The sequence below is a fragment of the Periplaneta americana genome, chromosome 2 (assembly GCF_040183065.1).
Source record: "Periplaneta americana isolate PAMFEO1 chromosome 2, P.americana_PAMFEO1_priV1, whole genome shotgun sequence".
NCBI lineage: Eukaryota > Metazoa > Arthropoda > Insecta > Blattodea > Blattidae > Periplaneta > Periplaneta americana.
Window position 1 is genome coordinate 144,367,656 of NC_091118.1, and position 27,446 is coordinate 144,395,101.

Below are 27,446 nucleotides of genomic sequence, written 5' to 3' on the forward strand. Positions count from 1 at the left end.
TAAATTTGAGGGAAGAAGATGCGTGGGACAGCCGAAACTGCGGTGGATGGATGGAGTTTTGGAAGACTTGAGAAGGTTAAGAAACAAAGGATGGTGGTTGGTTGCCAGAGATAGAGAAGCCTGGAAGAGGATTCTAAGGGAAGCCGAGGCCCATAATGGGCTGTTGTGCTGCTGCTAATGATTAATATTTAAAAATACATTGTTTCCCAGTTTTAACGTGTTTATATTTGTCAACCATATACTTCAAAACTTTTAATTTTTATCCTGCTTTGAAAATTGAAAAAAAAAAAAAAAAAAAAAAAACCTTTACGATATGTGCATACAGTAACAGCAGAGATTACAAAATGACCAGAACAAAATTGTATTGACTGGTACCTACTAAACCACCGATATTAATGTCAGTTTATATCTAAATAATTTGACGGGTATTATTATTATTATTATTATTATTATTATTATTATTATTATTATTATTATTGTTAGACTACATTAAAAGATTGGCAATCGTGATTAATAAAGAAAAATACTAGAGGATTAGGAGACCAATATAGGAGCTGGGAGAATCTCAAAATATTAAGGCTGGTCCACAATAAACCGGGAACGGAAACGAGAACGAGAACGAAAATATTCTTAAAATAAATGTATTTAAATGTGAGCATTCACAATTAACGAGAAGCTTGCTGGAGTCTGGTAACGGGAACGTGAAAATTAATTGCGAATGCTCACATTTAAATACATTTATTTTAAGAATATTTCCGTTCTTGTTCTCGTTGTCGTTTCCGTTCCCGGTTTAGCTCAAATATGGGAGTTCCCGGAAAATACGGGAAAGTTGGTCACCCTACTCTGTACTGTATTAATATAACAAATGTCTTTTGATAGCCTTACGTAAACGTTCATACTAGACTTTTTCACAAAAGGAATGGGATATCCATTCATCCATAATTAACAAATACCGTACTGTATGTAGATATAAATTCTATCAATGATCCTGAATAATACCTTAGTTTACTGAACATAAGTTAAATAACTAACTATATTGGGTGATACTGAATTAATTTCTTTATTTTTTCGTTTAATAAAATCGTTTTCACAATGCCACCAAACAATACTCATTTAACAATGGACGCTAAAACTTGATTTATATTCGAACTTGTGCTATGTAGGCTAGTTGCCAAATGTGGCAACGAACTCTGTCAGAAATTAAGACTTACAAGAATCAATCCAAATCACGCGCCACTACACACTGCCTTCTGTAATGATGTCAGCCTATCTCAGTTAAATTATTCAAAGAGAAAACTGAATTATCTGCAGTGTATTACTGATAAAGTACAGTACATTTAATTGCAGCTGTACTTATGTATGAATTAGTTTTCAATATCATCTATTTCTAAGGATTGACCCCATCGAATGGTTCTATCCCCATTCATGTGAGTATTTACAAATAACCAGATTTCGCAGCCAAGTGGGCAGAATGGGGTCAGGCCACTGCTTGAGATAACATAGAATAAACATGAGACAAAGGTCAGACACTCAATGCAGTACATTGCCACTTCCCTGACAAAAGAAAGACATAGTCCACTAGGTTGATAAAAAATCAACGACTTGAGGCTTAGTGATGGGTAAGAATTATTATTTGTAACTGTATTACAGGTTGATAAGAAATTAACACACATGACCTACATAGAGACATTCCATTTAAAATGAAATTTAATTATTTAACAGTTATTATTAGTTACCTTCAGTGGAAAGCCCTTTGTCATTCCTACAGCATATGTGTCTTCATTGATGGCATCGCCAATCTTCTGTAACTTGCAGCCGTGATCGGTGGCTCGAAAGTAATCCAAAATTGGTGTATCAGCGATTAAAATATCCAATGACCCATTCCTACAGAAAAAAATAAAAGTTACAATGAAATAGTTGCTTCTATCGTGATTTTTAAGAAGAAAAAGATAAAAAAGAATTCGTTTAATAATTTATTTGGAAAACATGCTTAATAAATTAAAACAAACTGTTCGTCTACATTCTAGTCTACATATTTGTGTATAACAAAAACTTCACTTCTCCTTTCATTTCTAGTAATAGCCTCGTTTCTATTCTAATAAATACATTTTTACAGGAACTATTATGTTAGAAAAACATAAAATGGCGATCCCATCAGTTTGCTTAATTAGTAGTCCTGCTAATAGCTTCTTGTTATTTTTTTAATATAGTGTTTACTTACATACATTAATGTTGAAGCTTACACACTGAAAATAAATATAATTCTTTTTCCATCCTGTCTCGTAGTTAAATCCTAAAAAGGAGGACATCAGAGTGATACATAAATTAGTTCAAGTACTTAGTTAGCTATTGTTTAAATTTGGAATTTGCCACAATAAATCTGTACTTACAGTTAAATTGTAAAGAAATATGGTAAATTAAGTATAGACCTGTATATTTTCGTGAAAAATCATGCTGTTTCTTGCCTTTAACTTTTATGAAACTGGTTAAAAAAAAAAAAATCTGGTAAATGATAAATACAGGAACGCCATTTCATAGCACTGTAAAATCACTCAGATAACATAGAAAATGAAATGTAACAGCTATAGTGATCTAAGGTAATGTGTACTTAAATTATTTCACCACAAATTTGGTCCATGTAAAATACCGTAATGTGGGGCTATTCCAAAAGGTTTTCTATTTATCTTTTTGTTATTGCAAAACTAGTTTTGTTCTGAGTATTTCGTTTTCAGTAATTTGAAGTAGGTTGGTCTTAAGATGCTACTCATCAAAATATTTCGTTTTTTAGCCTTCATATTATTTGAAAAAATAAATAAAAGGCACATTTCAGAAAAGTCCCGTGGTTGGGGCTATTCTGAAACTACATTGTTTTAAATATGGAATGTTTGTAGATGCAACCAGGGACTATTCTGAAATGATTTTCTCATAGATCATTTTATTCTGATTAATTTGATATACCGGTACAACAACTCAGTGTTGTCTGCTTGCAGTAGGCTTAATATTGAAATCAAAAGAAAGGTCATTTTACAAAAGTTATTATTTTTTTTTTTACAAAAATGTGTTTACAAATATACAAAACTTGGAGTTAAACAGATGTATTGGTACATAAAAATATAATAAATATAATAGTTTTTAACTTTGCTTGAACTAACTGTATACTTGTTTACAGTCACTGCAAATTAGGCACTTCAACATCAGAAACAAATTAATTTAATCTCCTCGCAGTGCAAACTCTGGATCAGGTAATATTTTGATGACATCATCCCTATAAACTGTGTCAATATCATCAGCTTGAGGGAACTAACTTATATATGGAACAAAGGCCTAGTCACATATAAGCATGTAGTTGAAAAAAAAACTAACTGACAACAAGTTACAATAGGTTTCACTGTTATAAGTTTATACCATGCGTAAGCCTAGAATATGAAACTAAAATCGGGGAGATATCTGTAGTAGAATAAATTTACGCAATTGAAACTTCTATTTGCATTATTTTATGACTTTTTATTATAACATTCCATTTTAAAAACCTACTATTTTTTTTAGAAATGTTTATCGAATTCAATTACATTTTTTATTATTGTGTTAAATGTAGGCCTACTGATATGACATATTTCTGGCCCTTAAATGTGTTTGTACCCATCATCTTGTAATTGATAATTTCGGTTGTATATCTGAAGACTGACAATTTTTGTAGAGGCATATATCAAAGAACAATAAGCTTAATGTAAGGTAATGTTGTCAATTGTTATATATAAATTTAGTTACCGGTAGTATTCATTTTGTTTAGTTGCTTGGATAAGTTTCTCTAGCATCATTATAGTTCAGGAAATTAATATATTTTAGAATTTACATAATAGTTTCTTCATAGAAGTCCTCTCCTTTGGATGTTGCGAAACTTCTATTTTTATTTAGAGTGTAAAAATACATTCTGTAACTGTACAAGAATATTTTGAATCAGAAAAGCAAGCTGTTGATATTTTTTAGGTTTCTTTCTCTGAATTGTATTATTATTCTGTAATATATTAGGAAATTCTCATAAATTGTTAATCAAATCAATATCTGTGATCAGTGTGTTACAATTTTCATCTAGATATTAGCCTAATTTTGATAATCTTGACTCTCAATTCTAAACTCTAAGGAGTATTTGTGATCATTTTGTTTTATGTTTAGTGTTGTAATAGAATAATTTTCATTTTGGCACTATAATTTCACACGTGTAACTTGACAATGCCATTAGCTTTTGCTATAACGACAGCTAATAAATACTATACTATACTATACTATACTCTGCATAACATGACATAATGTAGGTACATTACAGAAGATTAAAAAAAAATCGGTATTGATATACAGATACACACATGTACAGAGTGTCCCAGAAAATCTGTCCATTTCTTCAAGTTATATTGTAGTATACTCGCATGACTCACATGACATTGTGAATGCATTTTCAAGGAATATCAGGGAGATGAAAGTTATATTCAATTAAACTTTTTTTTTAATGTTAAAAGTCGTTAAACTAGTATTACTACCCATCCCTCATGACGTAATTTGGGTTACGTATTCGTATAATGCTGACGGAAATTCTGGGACACCTGTATATGTGTATTTAACAATTTATTAGGAAGATAGTGAAATATTAAGAGAAACAACAGATGCATGTTTTCGATTTACATAGCCCATTAGTGCATTTTTATGACAGTATGTTTAGAAGACATGAAATTACTTACTTGAGATGTTGAATTCCATCTTCCACATCTCTTACTGTATATTTCTGCATATGTTCCCATAGGTGTTGATTGGCTCGATGAACATAATAATCAGCTGCTGATGCTCTCGGTGCTCCCACTCGCTGACTCAGCAACTGTTGGAAAACCCATTTCGACAGTATTAATATAAATAACAACTTACAGCTTAATTTGTTTTTGTGTCAGAATAATTGTGTATGCGTGTCTATTGTTTTGAATGTATAAATTTGTTGGTAGCAGCTAAAAACATTCTTCTACTATTTCTTTTCCTTAATGCGTACTGGAGTTATGTAAATGGTAGCTCTTAATATGTACTGGAGCTAAATGATAGCTGTGAGAAGTATAGTATGAAAATAAATGCAAACAAAATGAAGGTCATGGTTATCGGAAGAATTCTAAATGAGCAGTGAAACAAGTGGACAGCATCAAATAGTAGATACTGTGAGTAGCAACATGGGCTGCTATCAGGAAGTGAGGATGAGGAGAAGGATAGCAAAGGCGAAGGAAGCTTTTAAAAGAAAAAGGAGCATCTTCTGCAGATCTCTGGGAAAATAACTGAGGAAGAGACTAGTGAGGTGCTTTGTGTGGAGTATGGCATTGTATGGGGCAGAAACATGGATATTACAACTAGAAGCTCTTGAAATGTAGATATAGAAAAGAATGGAGCATGTGAAATGGACAGACAGAATAAAAATGAAGCTGTGCTAGAATGAATAGGTGAAGAAAAAATGAAGAGTCCACTGCAAGAATGATGGGTGTCACCTTCTTGTCGAAAATAAACCAAGACTGTCAATGCATAGTTAAAGACATATAGAATGTACATAGAGAGTTATATGGCATTAACACTGATAGTCATTGTCCAGTAATGATTGGAAAATTACAGTTAAGCTTTGAGCGCTAAGCATTTCAAACTTTCAATTGCTTCTCCTGAAAAATGTATCCCAAATGACATCCATCATTCTTGCAGTGGACTCTTCAAATAATGATGAAACTGATCAGGAAGAAAAAATAAATTGGCTGGGTTACTGGCTAAGAAGAAACTGCCTACTGAAGAATGCAGTGGAAGCAATGGTGAACGGGAGAAAAGTTCGGAGTAAAAGAAGATATTCTATAACAGTCACCATTAAGCTAGGCTTATATGGATCGTATGTGGAGACTAAGGGGAAGGTGGAAAAGAGATAAGATTGAAGAATGCTAGGTTTGCAGTGAAAGATCTGCTCTTGGACAAAAGAACTACGAATGAATATATACATACTGTACACGTCATACATACATACATACATACATACATAGAAACGAGTACATACATATATGTATACGAGTACATGTTAGAATAATGTTTTTCCTACAATCATTACATTTCTTTTATAGAGATTCATCAAAGATTCTCCTCTGTCATTTCTTTTTCCCAATCCATTTTTCCAACTGTTTTTCCATCTTGTCCTTCTCCTACAACTGCGTTCCTGTGCTCCCTTCTTCTCCTTCTCAACTTCTTCTATCTTGTCATAGCTTTCTTCCACATGTTTCGTCTGATAATCCACTATGTGGCATATAAATTTGCACTAGCACTAAGTCTATTTTATACCCTAGTAGTCTACCCATTATCATCCGCACTGATATCACTTTATCTTGCACTCGTGGTCCCAGTAATACTGTACACCAACACCACGATTACAATTTTCACCATTTGAATAAAACAACCTAAATTCATCACTCACCAACTCACCACTATTTACCCACCTAACTTCTGATATTCCAATCACATCCACTGTGTTTCTTCTTATTTCTTCCTTCAAGTTTTCCAACTTACCTGCTTGCAGAAGAGTCTTCACATTCCACGTTCCAATCCTCAATCTTCTTTCCTTCTCCCTGGTGAGTTACTTTATAATGTGTTCTTCTCCAGTATCCCCCTCCCGGGCTTCCGAATGGGGGATAGTTTACGTCCGAGATCTTTTACCGTGGAAATACACATCATGTCATGTTTGTAATTTTTATTGGGAAAAATAAATGCGGTATCTTCCCATTGCTTTCCGCACACCACTCTCTCTTTCGCATCTTAAAAGATCCCAGTGGGCCCCAGCGTAGAGGTGAGGAGAGTGGATGTGACTCATTAGGCCCTCCGGACTTCACCGAAATTCACCGCAAGGGTTAAATATCAATACAATATTTAGTATATATTTCCGTGAAGATCTATAGATTGATGTTTGGAACATCGCATTGCTTTTTCTATACGCTCAAAAATAGGTGTAATATAGTAGTAATACTACCAGAAGTAGTAGTATTTGCAGTAATGGCAGGAACATCAGTTGTAATAGTATAGTCAAGTAAATAAGGGATGTTGACTGTCCAGTAAGTTCAAACTGTTACAAAGGCATTTTGCTTTATTCTTCCCTCTACTTGGCTTTCGATTCTGAAACTTTCAACGGTCCATAATAGTCTTACTGACCCGCTAGGAAAGCCGGAATTCTCTATTCTCCCTAGTGACACGGGAGTATGACGGGTTGCTTATATAATGCTGCAGGCGTCCTCAAGAGGACGTTCTCTTCTCCGTTCCAGTAACACAAGGTCTGAGCTCGAAGATTAAACGGACAGACATTTCGAGTAGAGCACGACTGCAATACAGAGAGAAAGAGAATTCTAAATAATACAAAACCGCCATCACACGATCGATTTATGCCTTTTACTTCTAATTACGTAAAGTAAATGAGATAAAGTAATAATGAAACAGATTAAAGTCGACCTGAGTGGCGCAGTCGAAAGGGTGCTGGCCTTCTGTGTCCGAGGTTGCGGGTTCGATGACATTTAAGAGTGCTTAAGAGATTCTAAAAACACCCGAGAGAAACAGTTCGCGAGCCTCTAACAGGAAAAAAGCTTCAAACTACAGAGGTAACAAAATTGTAAAATCATTGTTTCAAAGCAGAAAGCCAGAGAACATTAAAATAAAAGAAGCCTCCATCTAAACCAAACATCCAACAGCAGAATCCTACAAAGAGAATACCATACATAAAATTAATATTATCCTAATTCAATACGGCTCAACGCTTGGTCGCACTGAGTTGCTTGTCTTGCATCTTGATTATAATAATAATTATATCCATGAACAGGCTTAAGATAAGATGTGCAATTCCTGAGTTATTGATTGATGTCAGCTTGTCAGTGAAGATAATACATCAATATTACTTTCTTTGCTTACGTTGTACTTTATAAAGTAAATATACTCGTATTAAAACAATTATAGGCTATTTTGTGAGGAGGAAAAAAGTTATCCCTGGCAGAGATGTTAATATGAATTTATGAGAGGGTGATAACTTTCCAACAGGGGGGAAATCTTCTCATCCCCCCTCCATTAATTCGCACCCTGCCTAGTGGTACCCAAAACTTTCACAAGGAAAGCTGGTACTGTTTTATTTGTAAGGCGGATATAATCTGAGATAAGATTTTGTGTGAAACTTGCCGCAGATATGTGAATGAACATTATGTTGGGATCATAAAACTACAGAAAATTCTGCATTTTGAGTGTCCAGAATGTGAAAATGATTGAGTTCAGATATATTTTTAAAAGTTTTGTATTATGCATATTGTAAAGGCCATTTTCTCAATAACTTACAGTTTTCTTTGTTATATTAAATAAAATATATTTTAAATCAATCGTTTGTTCCATTAATTGGACAATTTGTCAACTTCGTTTAGTTCTAAAATTTTGAAAATTTAGATCTGGCGTTATTTGGAACTCCTGTTCATAATAAGGCTTTTTATCCCCTTATTGAATTATCGAAATTTTTAATAACAAATAACACAATTTAAGTTAACCTACGAGTGTGTTTTTTTAATTCCTCATGAATTAATTTCTAATTGTGTTAAATTTGACAAAGATTCACTGACAAACATTCATTATTGATTTAATACGCCTATAGTATATAATCAAAAGTAGCGATACTCAGTCTAGCGAAATTTTTGAAACTATTCTCGTCACTTCTCAGTTTTTGCATGAGCCAATTTAGATCACTGATACACCCAAAACTAGTTTATTCTGCTCTTCTTCTTCCAAAAGGGTGATAATGCACCACAAAAGTACATCGCCCTCATCCATTGCCATTTTCTAGGCTGGGGCAGTTTTCCGAACCCACACAACCAGCAGATCAGTTGTCGCGATCAGACAGTGTTAAGCTGTCGCCAATTGAATTGAATTGAATTGAAAGTGGAGAATTGGGAGGACAAATTTAAAAGGTACGCAAAACGCGTCCTTGCAAGGGGTTCGGGGCTGTAAGAAACTAAATATGTGAGCTCAAAGCCTGTTTGCCACTAGTCTCACTCCGTGCTACGCTGATCCACTGAAGGAGTTCCAGAAAATTTTGAAGGGGAAAAACCGAAAATGGACGTAACTCTTAGGTACCACATACGCGAGGGGACGGAAATGTGATCAAGTGATCACAGGACGGGACGAGGTGGAAATGGCTGGTGTAAATCTGCACATTGAAATAAACTGTATCATATCGCAGTGCAGGAAGAGTCGAGAAGACTCGTTTGTTTGCCGTTAGGATGGCAGGTGTTATCTTGCACATTGAAAGGGGCTTAGCCATTTCGCAGTGCAAGTGGAGTCGTGAAGACTCTGTCATCTGTTGTTCGATGACAAGGCAGATGAAGGCCGTCAGAAGAAGCGCCGTGAATTCTGAATCTGCAATTTGAAAGGTTCCCTGTCCTTTCGGATTGCGACTAAATGAGTGTCCTCGCACATTTAATAGGCAATTTACAGGTTCTGAACTAGGGCATTACGTCGTTTGCTAGAAAAGGGGGAATATATGGGGAAGGGCATATAGGTCCGTGGCCCATTTCTTTTAGGGCTCATTCCGACATTTGTCTTACGCCTTAGGAAAACCACGGAATAACTTAGGCAGGATGAGTTGTCTCATATAAGAGACTAGCCAATTTGGCTATTACGTAGGAGGCGATTGATTGTCTTGAGCCTTGTTTAATCGTCTCAATTTAGAGACCAGCCATTTGGCTTTATGGTGACTCAATTACGAAGAGATAGGCAGGGAGAGATGTAATTATTAATTAATTTAGAGTAATTAAAGGGGTCATGGGGATATGAGTGCAGGTCCGTGGCCCATTTCTTTTAGGGCTCATCCCGACATTTGCTTTAGCGCCTTAGGAAAACCACGGAAAAACCTTAGGCAGGATGAGTTGAAGCTGTCGCCAGGCGTTGTGAGACATTATATAGCAAAACGTCGCGTCGCGTCTAATTCTGTGTGCACCCGGTCTAGAGACAGAAAACAGTCCGTAAAATGAACTACGAGGGCTGTTTTCTTTCAACCTCCGATTGTGTCGGTAAACAGCCAATCGAGACAAGGATGCTTTGAGGGCGATTGTGCATCTCCTCCGCTATAACCTCTGCCACTTTCAACGTCATTACGCCATTTTGAGCTGAGTTGCAGGCACGTAAACATGGCTGCTACGATTGATTCTCCCGCCAAGTGCGAGTTGCGTAGAGTAATTCGGTATTTTCAAGCAGAAGGGAATAGTGCAGCGAAAATTTATCGAAGAATGAACCGAATATACGGCGAAAACTTTATGAGTTATGGTGTTGTGCGTGAATGGTATAGGAAATTTAAAGAAGGCCGAACCAATGCTCACGATGAAGAGGGACAAGGACTCAAGTCTATCGCAACAAAAGACATTGTTCAAGGAGTTGACCAGATGGTTCGAGAAAAACGGAGGTTTACCTTAAGTGAGTTGTGTGTGGAATTTCCTGAAATTTCAAGATCATCTGTTTACTCGATCGTAACAGAACGCCTATGCTACAAAAAAAATGTACGCTCGATGAGTTCCAAAGATGCTGTCTGATGACTACAGAGGTCGCCGAATGGCACCAGCGCTGATGTTCCTCACCCGTTATGAGGCTGAAGGTGAAGCTTTTTTGAAATAAATTGTGACTGGAGATGAGACTTGAATTCAATATGTCAACTCCGAAACAAAATAACAGTCATAACAATGGATGTACTCAAACTCGCCAAACCAACCGAAAATGTTCAAACAAACCTTTAACAATAGGAAGGTTATGGCTACCGTATTTTTGGACCAAAAAGGTGTATTGCTTGTTGAGTTTATGGAACCGGGGGCTATGATCAATGCAGTTGTTTATTGTCAGACTTTACGACGACTACGGAGAGCCATTCAAAACAAAAGAAGAGGCATGCTGACTTCTGAGTTCTTCTGATTCATGACAACGACCGTCCTCACAGTGCTGATATAACTCAACTGCTTCTTCAGCAATTTCGATGGGAAGTGTTTGTACATCCGACCTAGCGCCGAGCAACTTCCATCTCTTCCCTGAAATGAAAAAGTGGCTAGGAGGGCAGAGGTTCCAGACTAATGAGGAGCTTCAAAACAACGTTAAGCCCATCTCAACTGACTGCTGGCAACATTCTATGAAGAGGGGATTGGAAAGTTCGTCACAGATATGATAAATGCCTCAACCTTCACAGTAGTTATGTCGAAAACTAACCATGTTTGTACATAACTTTTGGTAATAAATTAATTTTGTTATTTATACTCTTCTTTTTTATGGACCATCGGAGGTTGAAAAAAAAAACAACCCTCGTATTATAGGAATCAATCCCATAAATTTCTCATGATAAGAATTAAATTTTATTGAATTTGTCGTAATCACAACACATTATTCAAGTGTCTGTCTTTGTAAAATTGATATCATAAATACATTCTATAAATATAAGGCCATGGCGTGCCAATATTAATAAATATTGAAAATGAGATTAAATTTTAGTTTACTACTACTTTTATAAATCACTTTACGGACTGAGTACCAAAAAATATTGTATGTAACAAGTACGTGGAACCTTCATCGCCCTTGTATGATATTACGGGCTGGCTTACGCCTCATCCATAAACATCAATACTTGTCCGTAAAGATACGTTTCACGCATTATTTACATAAATAAGTATTTAATTGTAAGTCTTTTCTTTGTAATGGGTTTATGTTGAAGTTATAAATGAATGATTACATGAATTTCATTATTGCTACTGTATTGGTTGTCATGGAGAGCGTGATTTAAAAAAAATGTTAATTCACTGCTGTGAGTTAAAAACTTTTACTTTACTGCTGTGATTAAAGCCAATGTTTAGTTTGCTAAGGACGGTGAAATGAAGGGCAGTTTAAATAGATTCGTGGATAACATCCTAGATCATATATATGTAACAGATAGGTCGGCCTTATAGGCTTTGACGTTAATAACTTTTATCAGGTTTACTACGCTGCCATCTAGTTCTTACATAAGGAGTCACGTCATAATTCCCATTTGAATTGCATTAGCGACTGTACTGCCATCTCGTGTTCGTTTACGGCAGACGGGTGGCGATCCTGGCGGTTGTTCTCTTCAAAGTGCTGTCGATTTTTGTTGGATATATAATCTAGGATAACATTAACAAAGGTGATTAAACAGAAAACTTTTTTTAAAATTTTTGTTATAAAATATACCTTTCTGAACGTACTTTTAAAACAGCTACTATAGTAACCTCATCTGTCACAGATATTCCGAAAACTTATTTTTTTCACTTATTTGCAGGCTTTTTTCTATCTTACATATCACAGATAAAATCATATTGCTCCACAGAATAAAAGTCACTGTTACTATCTTGAAGCAAATCGAAATCATTCTGAACTATGCATAAGAAAGAAAGCAGAAAACGAGCCAATCAGATTGAGATAGTCAAAAGAGCGGAGATTGACCTTTGAGGGTTTTCTCTTACATCTACAAATTCTTTGTCATTGCGCAAAAGATTCTGTGCACGTAACCGAGACAAGAGGCCAGTCTTCTTCACGCCTGTTGCGCAAAGGGGAAATGAAATGCATAGGTCTACAAGTATGAGTTTAGCGTTCAAAGCACGAAGTTTTAGACATAGAAAAACCTTGACTTTGTACACCACAAATGCTACCAATCCGCCATCACCGGGATTCAAACCCGAGTCTGCAGCCATCGTAAACCAATGCTCTGCCAACTGACTTTAGTTTTATTACGAAGATTTTAAAGTTAAAAAGTAGATTTTAATAAATAATTTTGCTCATGCGCACATTTCAATAAGTTGCTTATACAGAAACTTTAATTTAATTTGTACTTTAAATGTTAAATCTCAATTTCATTAGTACGTTACAAAAACCCATAAAATGTAGTCATAACTTAGTGGGGGGGGGGGAATATATTCAGCTGCCGTGCTTCAAAATAAGCCTTTCAAACAGTATCCGACGACTAAACATATATTTATGTAGGTATAGACATTATGGCTGCCATTTCAAGTGATTTTCTTGAGTAAATAAGAGAAATTCGATTCCTAATGCTTCCAGGATGGATGGGATAGTTACACAAATCTTCCTCGTTCTGTTTTCACAGTTCACATATATCTAAATCCACAAAACGTGACGACAAAGATTCTTTTCTGATTATTCCTTCATCCGGTGCATACAGTAAAATCTGAGCAGAATTTTTATTCCTTTTTTATGTTTGTCAAACATTGTTCTTTTTCCCTCACAGAGTTCGATTCCCGTATATCACCTTTTAAACTGATTTCAATAATTTTATTCCTTCTTTCAAATTAAGGAATAATGCTTAGCAAAGGGGATCAGAAACAGGGTGTACAATACGTGTTGCAATTCCACCAGATGGAAACGTTATGTGTAAAGATGATGAGAATATCTTTATTAAACCTGACGAGTGAGATGTAATGAATATGCAAGTCTGAAGCAGACATTATACTTTCTGATTTAAGTTCTACGATTCGGTAACAATTTATTTTCTTTGACATATTGCGTACATTACGATATATGGATCACATAAGGCAGAAAATAGGAAACATTGAAGAATGCTGGGTTTGCAGTGAAAGATCTGTCTTTGGGCAGAAAAATGTGAATGAACATATTATTTCGTATGATAATACTTCTATTAAACAGTTTATAGTTTATTTTCTTGAACTGTCCTATAAATGAAATACACTTAAATGAAATAATTTCTTAAACACACAAATAAGAGGACGAATTTTCGTTTTCTAGTTTTCACATAAAAGACATTATTTATAAACACACGAATAAACATATGACTTCATTTGTTACATGGTTTCTGTTGATACACATTGTGAATATAAACTATGTCATCAAACATGGTGGAATGATAGGAGATGTTAAATTCTCATAAATGATTTTTCGGGTTTCGAACACATGTAACATGTTTAATGAAACACAAATACATCAAATTGATACCAATAAAAAAAAATAAAAATTTTGTTTGTTTCGCTTTTGTTTTAGTACGTCGCAGGTGGTAATACCAGCGTATAGGGAATTATAAGTATGGACACTTCGCGTCGGTACCTTTGATGTAGCAAAGGGATTGAAGAGAAGTCATATGGCTCCCCGCAAGAGAGTAGAATTCGCTCTTGGTGTCCAGTCCTGGTCTAAACGCAGTTACTTCCAATTGGCCATCCTGTGACGTCGAAGTGCGTTTCCCCTCTCGGAGCAGAACTAGTAGAGCACGAGAGAGAGGGTAATGTGCCTTCGCTATTTAAACATATCCTTCCACTGCCACTCCCCTACTTCGCTCTTATAGCTATGGTTCCCCTCTCAAGGAGTTCGAGAGCAGAAACGTGTGACGTCACAGAGTCAGCAGTTGGAAATGTCTGATCTACAGAGACAGACAGCTCAGATAGATTAGATAGAGATAGAGATAGATGAGTGGATGGACAGATTGACGGACAGACAGATATTTATCATTCAAACAGGTGTATGTCTACACCCATTAATAATTGGACACATGTTTATATGAATCTTCTTACTCAGAATAGGCAATACTACCACCCCTACAATATTTTATATATTTCTACTGAACTACTCTGTATAATGAATGTGTGCACATGTTACTTTCTCTCAGCAGAACGTTTCCTGTCAATACTAATTTCATCATGTCATTTGTAAGTTTATTCGCATTATGAAAAGTATCAGGAATGAAATAATCTAACAGTAACAAATATAAATGACACTAGGGAGGAAATTAAACGCAGAATAAATACGGCAGAAGCTTTTGTCATCCATTCTGCTCTCAAAAAACCTGAAAGTTAAAATTTATAAAAGTTATTATTAGTTGCTCTGTACGGTTGTGAAACTTGAACTCTCACTTTGAGAAAGGAACAGAAGTTAAGGGTGTTTGAGAATAAGGTGCTTACGAAAATATTTGGGGCTAAGAGGGGTGAAGTTACAGGAGAATGGAGAAAGTTACACAACGCATAAATGCAAGCATTTTCTTCTTCAGCTGATATAATTAGGAAAATTAAATTCAGACATTTAGATGGGCAGGGCATGTAGCACGTATGGGCGAATCCAGAAATGCATATAGTGTGTTGGTTGGGAGGCCGGAGGGAAAAAGATCTTTGAGGAGGCCGAGACGTGGATGGAAGGATAATATAAAAATGGATTTGAGGGAGTTGGGATGTGATGGTAGAGACTGGATTAATCTTGCTCAGAATAGGGACCAATGGCGGGCTTATGTGAGGGCGGCAATGAACCTCCGGGTTCCTTAAAAGCCATAAGTAAGTAATGAAATAATCTATTGAATCTTGAAGTGGATTGCAAATGACTCAATTTCAACTAATTTGCTCGCAGTAACTGAATATGAACAAAATCTGTGCAATAGTCCAGAAGAAGTCGTTGTACACAGAACAGGCGGCGTTTTAAAAGCACCATAAAAGTTGCTGAAAATCTGTATTTTCGCGAACCTTTCAAATACATTTTTTGCAGCTTCATAATAATTTCTCTTTATATCTCGTGTAATGGGTAAGTACAAAACTGTAATAAATTAGAGATATAATAGGATTGCAACCACTTAACTGATAAAAGCTGATTGCGTATTCCTTTGAAGTGCAGCACAATTTCGAGGACGAATAGACTAGCCATTAATAAAATAAAGTCTGGTTGACTCAGACACACGCATTTTAGTTTCAATCTCCAGTACTTGGGTGAGATTGTGAGATCCAATCTGTTACATCGTCACGTCCGGGTGCTAACTTCGTAAGGTTTTATCTTATTATGAGATTGTGGTACAATTCGCATCCATATCATCTCAAACGCCGTCCTGGAGTCAGATAATGGAAAAAGTCTACACAACTTTTCATCCACGCTACGACTGTTACATGAACAGTACAGCAGCTGGAGACGACGAATACATACAAACCGAGGGTGTCAGTTAATTATATAAAATAATACGTGGGAGTTGGAAGGAGTGGTAGTGCAAACGAGGAAGGCCTTTAGCTAGGATTAGGTAGGGAGATGTTTAAGCTCGTTGGTATCATTCGTCATAAGCTTACAGAGTTTCTGCTGTTTTCTTTCTCACGATCCTAACATTACCGCATTTGTCTCACATCAGGATATTGATATATTATTTTATGTTAGGATGTGCTTGGTCTCAACATCTGTAGTACACTGGTTTACTGACATTAATGTACCTATACTGTATTTACTCGCCCAATTCACGCCATCGTCTAATTCATGCACCTAAAATTGTCCAATGAAACTAAAGAACAATGTTTATCCTCGTATATTTCACGTATAAAAAAAAGATCTCGCAAGCAGGGATTACCGACGATAGGAATGCGAACGAAACAATTCGATAAGGATGAGCGGGCGACAGGAAAGGTCACGAGATAACTTGAATGATATTCACAGTCGGAAGAGAAATGACATCGATAGAATCAGTCTTGCATTGTGAAGGTAATCGTTTACTACATCGTATCGCACTCCTCGTACGAATCGTATGCAACGGATATTTTAAGTGCAGTACGTTCACTGTAAGGGATCTACCTCATCGCCTCATCGGATTCCCTATCAGCTGTTTGAAACATGATGTCGTACGATATTGACATTACTGAAGACAGAGGAGGTGAGGTTAGGTCTATTAATTATGAGTGTTAGCGAATAAGAATTTGTAATTGCTTCATGCGTTTTAATTGAAGAGGAAGAAACGAAAGAAATATTGGTTACATAATATATATGTAAGAAACGACTTGATTACTGTAATGGGAACGCCTCAAATTATATAATTCTTCGCAATTTTTTACAAGCGAAATAAGTTTTCCGTCTGCCATTTTGGCGCGACACTGAACATGATACAACATAATAGTAACAGTTGATCAATTAAAATTGATTTATTAAAGAAGGCCATGATCGCACGCATCGGAAAAGTTGCTCATTCGAGAAATGTAGATGGATTTGCCGAGAGCCGATGCGTACGATACGATGTAGTGAACGCGGTTACATAACAATTACAGAGAAGATTGTCTTTTTCCGATCCGTGCGATTCGTCCGATGAGTGCGATACGATGTAGTGAACGCTTACCTTGATAGTTACATTACGGTTTTAGTTTCAGTTCCACTGCATGTGAATACGTGTCTTGTTTCAAGTGCGTTTATTTTATTATGTAGTGATGAAGCGTTCCCTCGCAGAGTATCATTATTTTATTCGTAAATATAATGTTGCGCTTTTAATTCGCTTCGAATTTTTCTCTTGCTACGCTCTTTATTTCCACAGGCGATATCCCCATCTATTCATCTTCTTGGAAGAGGCAGTATTTCCATCAGCCCGTATCTCTCGCTCCCTCGGCGTGCCTATATACACACGTCACAACAGACAGTAACGCCACCACTGTTTTTCGGTAATCGTTCCTTGAGCGAGCTATAATAATGAATAGGGCCGTGATATCGATATATTTGTATTAGTCGGAGGTGAACATAAGACGCCGGTCAGAATGTAGTCGGCGTTTCAAGTATACAGGCAACGGAAGCGAATTTGAAACACGCCTAAGTAAGCATGTTCCGTGTTTCGTATACGATTATTGCGTGTCATAAAATCAAGACAATACAATTATTCTATAATAAGGATTAATATCGAAAAGGTCTAAAATGCTGGTGTCATCGGAAAGCTTGTACTTACTATGGTTATTAGAGAAGAAAAATCCGCTCCGGTACCGGGGATCGAACCCGGGTCCTTGGGTTTACGTACCAAGTGCTCTAACCACTGAGCTATGCCGAAGTTCAATCCACGGCATCAGATCGAATCAGTCTCCTTTAGTGTTTTTCCCTATGTGGCCTGACTCCAAGTTTAACATGCTGCATGTTGACAATTATTGTTTAAGTGGTTGTATAATGTAGATAGGAATGTATGTGTTAGCATGAGAGACTAAATTAAATTGTTTCGGGATGCGGTAAATATATAAAGTTTATTTAATTGTTTATGTAATGTACACAGGAATGTATTGTGGGTCCCTATCACCACGGCATGGCGCGTCCTCAGGTTGCGGGTAGAGGAGACGGCCTCCAGATATGGAGGGTAGCTGCGAATATATTGAATAAGAAGTCGTGGACAGCCGATAAGAGGTCGCCCTCCAGCTTGGGGGTTGGGCGAAGGGCTAACAACCCATTACCGTAAAAAACAACTTGTTACGAACCCATACAATAAGGACCTTTGGGGAGGCCGAGACGTAGATGGGAGGATAATATTAAAATGGATTTGAGGGAGGTGGGATATGATGATAGAGAATGGATTAATCTAGCACAGGATAGGGACCGATGGCGGGCTTATGTGAGAGCGGCAATGAACCTGCGGGTTCCTTAAAAGCCATTTGTAAGTATGTAAGTAAGTAAGACAGGAATGTAACTGGTAGAGTAAGAGACTAAATAAAATATATACCGGTACTGTATGTATATTTAAGCATAAGAGACTAAATAAAATTATAATGTATATTTAAGTGACTATGTAATGTAAACAGGATGTAGTAACTGATAGCATAAGAGGCTAAATTGTTTTGAATGCACGAAATGTATGTACTGTATATTCAAGTTAAGGAAGTTTATGTGATATTCGCGATACTCGTTTTTGAAGAATATAGCCTAGTTGTACACATTGTTGTATAATGATAGAAGCACTTGAATTAAGTTACAGAGAAGTGTATGAGTGACCTAACTCAATAAAAGAGCTAATATTAGGGATCAGAGAATAATGTCTTTCGTTCCAGAACTGAGATGGAAAATCGAACATTTGCTTCCACAATTGATGGCGGAAATTCAATCTTCCTTGTAACTTCCCGGAACCACTATCAAAGGCTTTTGTTCCATAAAATTAAATTCAACAACTCCAACACTGTGAGGAAGTCAGTCATACGGCTCTGGAGCCAAGTTCCTGGCAGGAATGCTGTAGAAACTAGTACAGACAAGACGCATGAAGAGCACGCTTGTTTGACTAACTTGCGAATTGTTTATTTTCTGCAAGACTCTAAAGCATTCGCTATCCCTGATACACCATCTCTATGCTACACTGTCAACTCTGGCTAAACTGTAGCCCAGTAAACCGGCAGCTTATAATAGGCACCAAAGATTCAATCCAAGACAGATCCGTTAGGTATATGGTGAAAAAAAAAAAAAAACTAATGTAGAACGACCTTTCTCCGAGTACTTCAGTTCCTTGCCATTTTTATTTAATGATTATTAAGTAGCCGTTGACTATCAACGTAACTATAAAGCAACCAACAATTCATGATAAAAATACAGTAAAATCTCGTTAATGCGGACTAATTGGGGGATAAGTTGACCGGTATAATGAAAGTCCGGATTAACTGAAATAACCTAAAAGAACAGTAGAAAATGCATTAGAACTCCGTTTATACAGTGCGTTCGTAACTCGGCCGGACCGTTCCGCGGCGGTCTTGGACTGGGTGAAGATTGGCGCGCCTGCCGCCAGAGTAGCGCTGTAGCTACCGCTGACGCGCCAGTCAGTCGAGTTCGATCTGTCGTGAGGGAAAGACGTCTGTGTGCATGTTGTGAGTAAAATTGTGTTGTCTCGTGGTGATAAAGTGTCTATTAATAATAGTTGAGTACACTTTAGAACAATATATTTTTCTCTATGATGCGTATGTGAAATAATCTTCCGCAAGAAGGTGTCGAAGAGAATTTGAACATCGGTTTGCAGGTGTTCTAATTCCTAGCAGGTCAACTATTCATGACCTTGTCAATAAAGTAAGACGCAACAAAACATGTTTTTTATGATGTATTTAAAGGGCATAGGCCTAAATACACTATACAGTACAGTAAAATGTGTAATCGATAATAATATTTGTTTGTATAGTTCTATGCTCTATGACATCCATTTTGTCTCAACAATGAACAGTGTTATTAAGCGGCTGTATTACCACCGCCATTGTAATATAACAAGAACAAAGTAAAACAAAAAAGTACAAAACACTGAGAGTTTTTCTTTCTATCTCTTCTATTCTATTAGTCCCCTTTGAGAGGAGGGCCACGGGCTGGGGACTGCCCTCGTACCGACGCCGCTTGGGTGGGCCCATGGTACTATCGTAGTCTAGTATATACAGTCACGAAGCTCAATACGTAGTAAATATGCATCCATGGATAGTTGCTAACCACTAGGATCGCTAATATCGCTTCATTACAGACAATGCGAAATAGTACCTGCACAGTCTATTGTTCCTAGTACCCTCATAAACTCAAGCTTCGTGACTGTATATACTAGACTGTGGTACTACCCGGAATGGAATTGTATGCATCCCTGAAGCAGATACAGATTCACCTGCGGGCCGCCCGTGAACTTCCAGCCTACAGAATCCCTTTACCTTTCCGCGTTAAGTATCACCAAGGTCCCTCAATCCCAGGTCACACGAACACTATAAGGCCCAGGTGAGAGCAGTTCAGTTGCAGCTCATAGCCTACTGTACATCGGAGCAAGCCCGAAATATGGGAAAGAAACGGAGATGATGATGATAATGATGATGATGATGATGATGATGATGATGAAAGAGGAAAAATGTAATTATGATGACAAAATGAGTCTGAGATCAAACGCTGAAAGTTACCCAGTAATTCTGCTTCAATTGTTGACGGAAAACCTCGGAAAACCCTCAACCAGGTAACTTCACCCAACAGCATTTGACCAATTTTACGTATCGAGTGTCGTTAAACACAAACAATCTAAATATTGGAACACAATGTCTTTTTATAATAATGTATCATACAAGTTGCATAATTTTTTCAAAAAAGAAAATGTAAAGGTCTCTTTTAGAACAGGTAATAAACTTAATAATGTTATTTCAAACAATATTTGTAACTCTGATAAATATGCCAGTGGTGGAGTATACACGCTGCATTGTAAGAATTGCCCAAAAAAGTATATTGGCCAAACCAAAAGGAATTTTAGGACTAGATATTCTGAACATAAAGCAGATTTTCGTCACAATCGTAATAAATCCAAATTCGCAACCCATTTGATTGAGAACAACCACGAACTTCAAAAAATGTCCGACGCTTTACAGATTTTAAAACCCATCAGTAATGGAACCTTTAATTTAGTTACTGAAGAATTTTACATAGCTAAATCGCTTAATAATACTGTTTCATTAATTAATGAGCAATTACCTATTTCCGGTAACCCCTTATTTAAATTAGCCAATGGAAACTCTTCTCACTGCGGCACGTACCCCCCTCCACTTACGTCATGACGTGTTTTTTTCATACTGTGTTATTGCACCAGTCACTACTACGCCACAGACCAGGCAACATCACTTTCTTTTATTACGCCAAGACCAAAGACCTTGTAAGTAGTTTATCGTCACTTCATTTCTCTTTCTGGTTCTACACAGGTCCCTTCACTAAAATTTATTATTGATTTTTGCAGATTTTACAATGTGCTGCCACGTCGTAATGACTGATGCAAAACAATATTTTAATTTGTTATTCTTTTAACTGTCTGTGTCTCTATTTTAAGCTGCATATATATCTTGCAGACCTCAGTTTTTTAAACTAATTTTGATCTATAAGCTGCACACATGTCAAATACTTTTATGTATTAATTTTTGAGACCTCATGAAGGTTTTACTATCATATATATATATTGTGACAGCGACGTGAGATTCGAACTCACGACCAGCGTCCCGCGAGAGAGCATATCGCGCGGGCTTCACGGGGAAAGGGGAAAGGGGCCTACACGCGAGGGGAGGCTGCGCGCGCAGCTGCTACTTAACGCAGTGAATGTGGAACGACCTTCCCGACTATTCCAGAAATCCGTCGAAGTGGAAGACTCGCGAATTTTCGAGGCTACGTCGCTGTGGTTATAAATTACGGTCGCGAAGGAACGACAGCAGTTTTAGAGTTTTCAGTTATTCAGTCAGTGAGTAAGCCAGAGCAAGCAAGCCAGACTTGTGTGCCGGAGTTCGACTCGAGTGTGCGTCCGCATCTGCGTCAGCATCCGAAGGCCTGAGTTCGAGTGCAGTGGACCGCAGTTGGAGGGACCTGAGTTCGAGTGCAGTGGACCGCAGTTGGAGGGACCCGAGTTCGAGTACAGTGAACTGTCTCTGAAGGTCTGTGGTTCGAGATACTGTGAACTGAGAACTGATAGTTCTGATTTGTAAATAGTGCTTTGTAAATATTAGTTAAGATTAACAGTTCATTGTTGTTCATACTAGTCCAAGTAAATTGTCATTGTCGTCGGTGGAGTGCTATAACGAATACTGTGTTGAGTGAAAATCCAATTGTTGACGAGAGAGTTTAAGGCGAATTGTAGAAAGGAATTATTGTTGTGGCGAATAAATTACATTGTTGTAACTAATAAAATTCACAATATATTAGACTGTTCATAAGTCAAATTTTACTTTTCTTACCATTGTATTTTTATATCTTCACATCATGTACCTTAACACATTTCGACGTTACTTGTCCATCTATGTCTTTATATGAAAAGCTTAATATCACGCAAGTCTGACCTGAGGATGCTATTATAACAACGAAAGCGCAAGTCAGAATATGTTCATGTAACCTATGTAATATTTTGTATTTTTGAATAGACAGTTATTGAAGGACTTTTGATATTTGTTTCTTTAAATTTGTTAACTTGTCGGACCAACATGCCTTTCAAACAAGTTACATATGTTCGAAATCCGATAGATAATTTGTGAGAACCCTGTAGATATAACCATTTAAACTTCGGCAATAACTTTTTGAATACTTATTTTGATATATCACAAGATTTATCGACTGGTAAACTGTTTTGTCACCTAATATATTGACTTTTTTTCTGAACTGTCAACATCTCTTCTCATATTACGCTGTATAAATTTTATATTTATTTTACAACCTTCTCAAAACAGTCTCTATTTACGCAACTTTTAAAGCAAATTGTGTATACAGAATACTTTGCTCTCACACAAATCGATGGCTGGCTTTCCCCAGCGTATGGAGAAAGAGATATAAACGTTTTTATTTATTTTCGTCCTCGGAACATGAAAACTCATCTTTCAAGTGACTCAACCAGACAACATTGCAACATGACGATTCCTTGTACGGTATTTCAAGAGTCATTGTTTTAAATGTTTCTCTATGGCAGTGAGATCAAAAAGGAAGCTCGTGCAGGGCTATGCTTTCATTTGGTAATACACCTTGAAACAAAAGCACAGGCTACGCCATCATCCTTTCTGCAATTTACTTATGTTTTTCTCTTTTCCACTCTTACTTACTTTCTTTCTATTTGCTGTATTTTCCCTCTTTATTTTCAGTTTTTCTTCTCATATCGCTTCAAATTTACAAATTTTTCTATATTACGCTCACTTTTATTTCTTTGCATGTTTCTTTTCATTTTCTTTTCTTCTTTCTTCCTATGTGCTTCATTCAATCTGATTTATTCCTAGTCACTTTTACTTCCTGTTCGTTTCCATTTCTATCCACATTCTTGTTTGTTAGCTTCAGTTATTGATTGAACTGTAGCTACTGTCAATTCTACTGTCTCTATACTAATTCTACTGTCAATTACGTTGAGGAAGGTTCTGAATTTTAACAGGAAATTATTATTGTAAATAGAGTTCCGCAAAGGTTGCCGACTATACAAATTGAGAGCAAACGTCACACGGACTTGTAAGACGTCACGCTCTCGTAGTTGGAGAGATAAGTCATACAGTCACTTCAAAATATTAGTAGGGCTACACCATGACATTACGAAAGCGATTATAACCAAGAACCGCACTTTTTCCCATGTGGCTACAAGATTAAGTATTACTGGAGTTTTTTAAGCGGACGACGCGCGTGCATCTAGCAAGCGAAGTACTTGACTGACTGCTTTCTCTACTCTTGTTTGGTCAAGTTGGGCAGAACAAAACATGGACCACTTAACAATTACACTAATATTTACAATTTAAATTAGATAGATATTTGATAGCCGTCCCAACCAGGGTTTAATAATCGGCCTCCTAATCAATTCTAAAATAATATTTATATTTAATTCAATTTTTTCTTTAATAGAATCCCTAGTTAGGTAGGCTATCATTGAAAAATTTGTTGAAATATACCATATACATTAGAATACATTATTTTCACTATTTACTCTACCGGTATCATAAAGAATGGAGGCCTACATTGATCAAACATTTTTTTACACTATTATGCACAATGTTGTGCATTGTAATGCAAGTTATTTTATTTAATAATACTAGTATACTTTTTTTTTTAAATAGTGTATAATAGTGTAAGAAAATATGTTTGATCAATGAAAGCTTATAGTATATATTTTTTAAATAGTGTATAATAGTGTAAGAAAATATGTTTGATCAATGAAAGCCTATATTATTTTTTATAATGTACTAAATTGATAATGTCCCGCGCCGTGGCGCCGTGGTCTAAGGCATCCTGCCTAGGATTCGCGTTACGGAATGCGCGCTGGTTCAAATCCTCATGGGGGAAGAAATTTTCTCATGAAATTTCAGCCAGTATATAGGATCGGTGCCTACCCAGCATCGTGATGCACTTGGGGAGCTACGATAGGTAGCGAAAATCCGGTTTCGCAAACCAGCTATAATGGGGTTATCGTGCTAACCACACGATAACTCCATTCTGGTTGGATGATCGTCCACCTCTGCTTCGGCATGTGGACGTGAAGCCAGCAGCCGGCTGGTCGGTCTTGGCCCTTCATGGGTTGTAGCGTCATGGATTTATTTATTTTACTAAATTGATAGCATATTCTAGTGTACATAGTGTAAAGGGGCTATCAGATATTGACAACTTTCAAAAGCCGATTGGCAAAAAGACTCTAGATGGTTTATTTAACGACGATCGCAACAGCAGAAGTTATATCAACGTCGCCGGTGTGCCGGAATTTTGTCCCGCAGGAGTTCTTTCACATGCCAGTAAATCCACTGACATGAGCATGTCGCATTTAAATACACTTAAATGCCATCGATCTAGGCCGGGATCGAAGCCGCAACTTCGAACATAGAAGGCCAGCGCTATACCAACTACGCTACCGAGGCCGACTCGTCTCTAGAATATGATCTTTCTTCAAATATTACTTTTGTAGAATACCGTATTTATATTTTTAATATATCAATTTTCCTTCACTATGTTAATAATTTCTTTGTTCCAAATTATTATTTAACACTAAATTGTGTTTAACTCTTAGAATTTCATGCAACTAAACAAATCTACATTTTGCTCTTACAATTATTATACGAGGGTATACTGAAAAGTAATGCCTCCTATTTTTTTTGTAGCTATGAATATAGTTAAAAATATTAGTTATAGTACATTGTATTCAGTAAACTTTCTGCTTTCAATGACGAAATTTTCGTATCTCTGCCAATAGAGAGCTCTGAGTTATAGCCTGAAACATGGCGGTGTGTACTAGCTGTTTCAGGTCTTCTTTCCGAATGCCAATTTTTCCAAATGCCCTTTTTTCCGAATGAACATTTTTCCGAATTCCTCATTTCCGGATGACCATTTTTTATAGAACCTGTTTTTCGAAATAAAGAATATTACATGAAATAATTATTAAAGTTAAGGGCGTGGAGTGTTTGTCGGTAACGACCGGGAATTTCTTCAAGTTCGTCTAAGGATGAGGGATTTCTCGGTTGCTCTATCCTTCTTTCTTCTTAAAGATTTTTTTTTTAATTTTCCCTTTCAGACATTAAACAAAGGACACGTGAAGGCACTTGATGTAATGCGTTCCTAAAAATCTGCCCTGGATGAAGCTCTGGGTGATTCTGTGCTGTTCGTTTCAGGTTACTTTTCACCAACTCTGCTTGTGCTTCCTATCTATTCGGAGCATGAGAGTGAGGCGATACATGACTATTTCTTCACCATTTCTGTTATGGCTCCTGTTGAACACTCGTTCTATCTCAGTCTTACACGTTCCCAATATATCTTTCCACCAGGACCATTTTTACCTTTGTAATATAGCCTACATATAACAATTCATTAATAATTTCATACCCCGTTTACCTGAAGTAATAATTTGTACATCCATTGCGACTTGTTAATTTCAAAATATTAATGAACACTAATAATTTTGTTTAATTATTACAGAAACAATGCTAACAATGTATAGGATTATTAATTTCGGTAAACAGTGAACGCGTAAAAGAAATAGTCATAATTTTTCTTGTTATTTTTCAATAAACAAATATTGTTAAAACGGTCTTCCTTTCTTCACTATAACAACACATTATTCCCCTTTAAGCTTCGGCCCATCTTGCACCGTCACTCTGAGTTTCCCCTCTCTCCACCTCCGAGAGGGACGTCAGCGGAGACGGGCTCACGATATGTAATTTAATTAATCAAGTTAACGCGGAATTAATTGAGATGAAGTGTTGTTTTCTGTTTAGTCAACTGTCCGAAAACAGGTCTGAACCTCACAAGTGATACCAATAAGGCACTACTTATGAGGCAACTAGGCCAGGAGATAATGGGGTAGTGTGGCCAGGGTAGTGAAGATAATTAAAATGATGAATAAATGATAAAATTGATATAATAAGTAAGTTGAGATAATAATAATAATAATAATAATAATAATAATAATAATTGTTATTATTATTACTACTATTGTGAATTATAATTGTATTATGATAGTAATTTGTTACCACTGTCACCGGATGTTTATCCGTTTGCAGTATGAATGCATAGATACATACACAACAAACAAACAAACAAACAAACAAACAAACAAACAAACAAACAAATAAATAAATAAATAAATAAATAAATAAATAAATAAATAAATAAATAAATAAATAAATAAATAAATAAATAAATAAATAAATAAATAAATAAATAAATACGCACATACATACATACGTACATACATACCTTCGATTTCATCTTTAAAGAGTGCAAGAAAGACATAATTGCCTGTAGGTGTATTATGTATTCTAAATAATACGACGTTGTCACTTCTTATGAATGACTCTCACGTCAACCTTGCATGCGTTTTGCAAAGAATAAGCTAAGACAGAAAGAAGTGACAACTCTGTAGGTTATAATGCAGGTTTACTTTCAACGCTTTAACTTTCCTTATCACTTCCATTTCACCATTAGGCTACTTCATTACCGCCGTATTATGAAGTGAACTTCTCTGAATAATCTCGTAGTTGTTAAGGACCGCTATACAATACATATAAAAAACTGAGTAGAATTTTACATCGAGTGTTAGAGGTTTCGCACGCAATCGTGTACACAAGGCATGTAGAACACCCTGTCCCAGGAATATGACGGAATCCTGCCTATCCTCTGAAAGGATTCTGGATCAGGTAAGTGGGGAACAGGTTCCTATTGTATAGCTGATAGAGGCAATTTGCAAGTCTGTTCACCATGCCGCACACGTT

The 27,446-nt window shown here is 36.5% G+C and overlaps 1 protein-coding gene across 1 annotated transcript in view; it reads right to left on the reverse strand.

The window, feature by feature from the left end:
- LOC138695193 (uncharacterized) overlaps nt 1–27,446 on the reverse strand; it is a 156,177-nt gene that overhangs the window by 21,444 nt on the left and 107,287 nt on the right. The window contains exons 8-9 of the mRNA XM_069819651.1: nt 4,734–4,867; nt 1,737–1,884 (exon numbers count right to left, since the gene is read on the reverse strand). Of these exons, the coding sequence (XP_069675752.1) occupies nt 1,737–1,884; nt 4,734–4,867 (282 nt within the window). The remainder of the gene's footprint in view (nt 1–1,736; nt 1,885–4,733; nt 4,868–27,446) is intronic.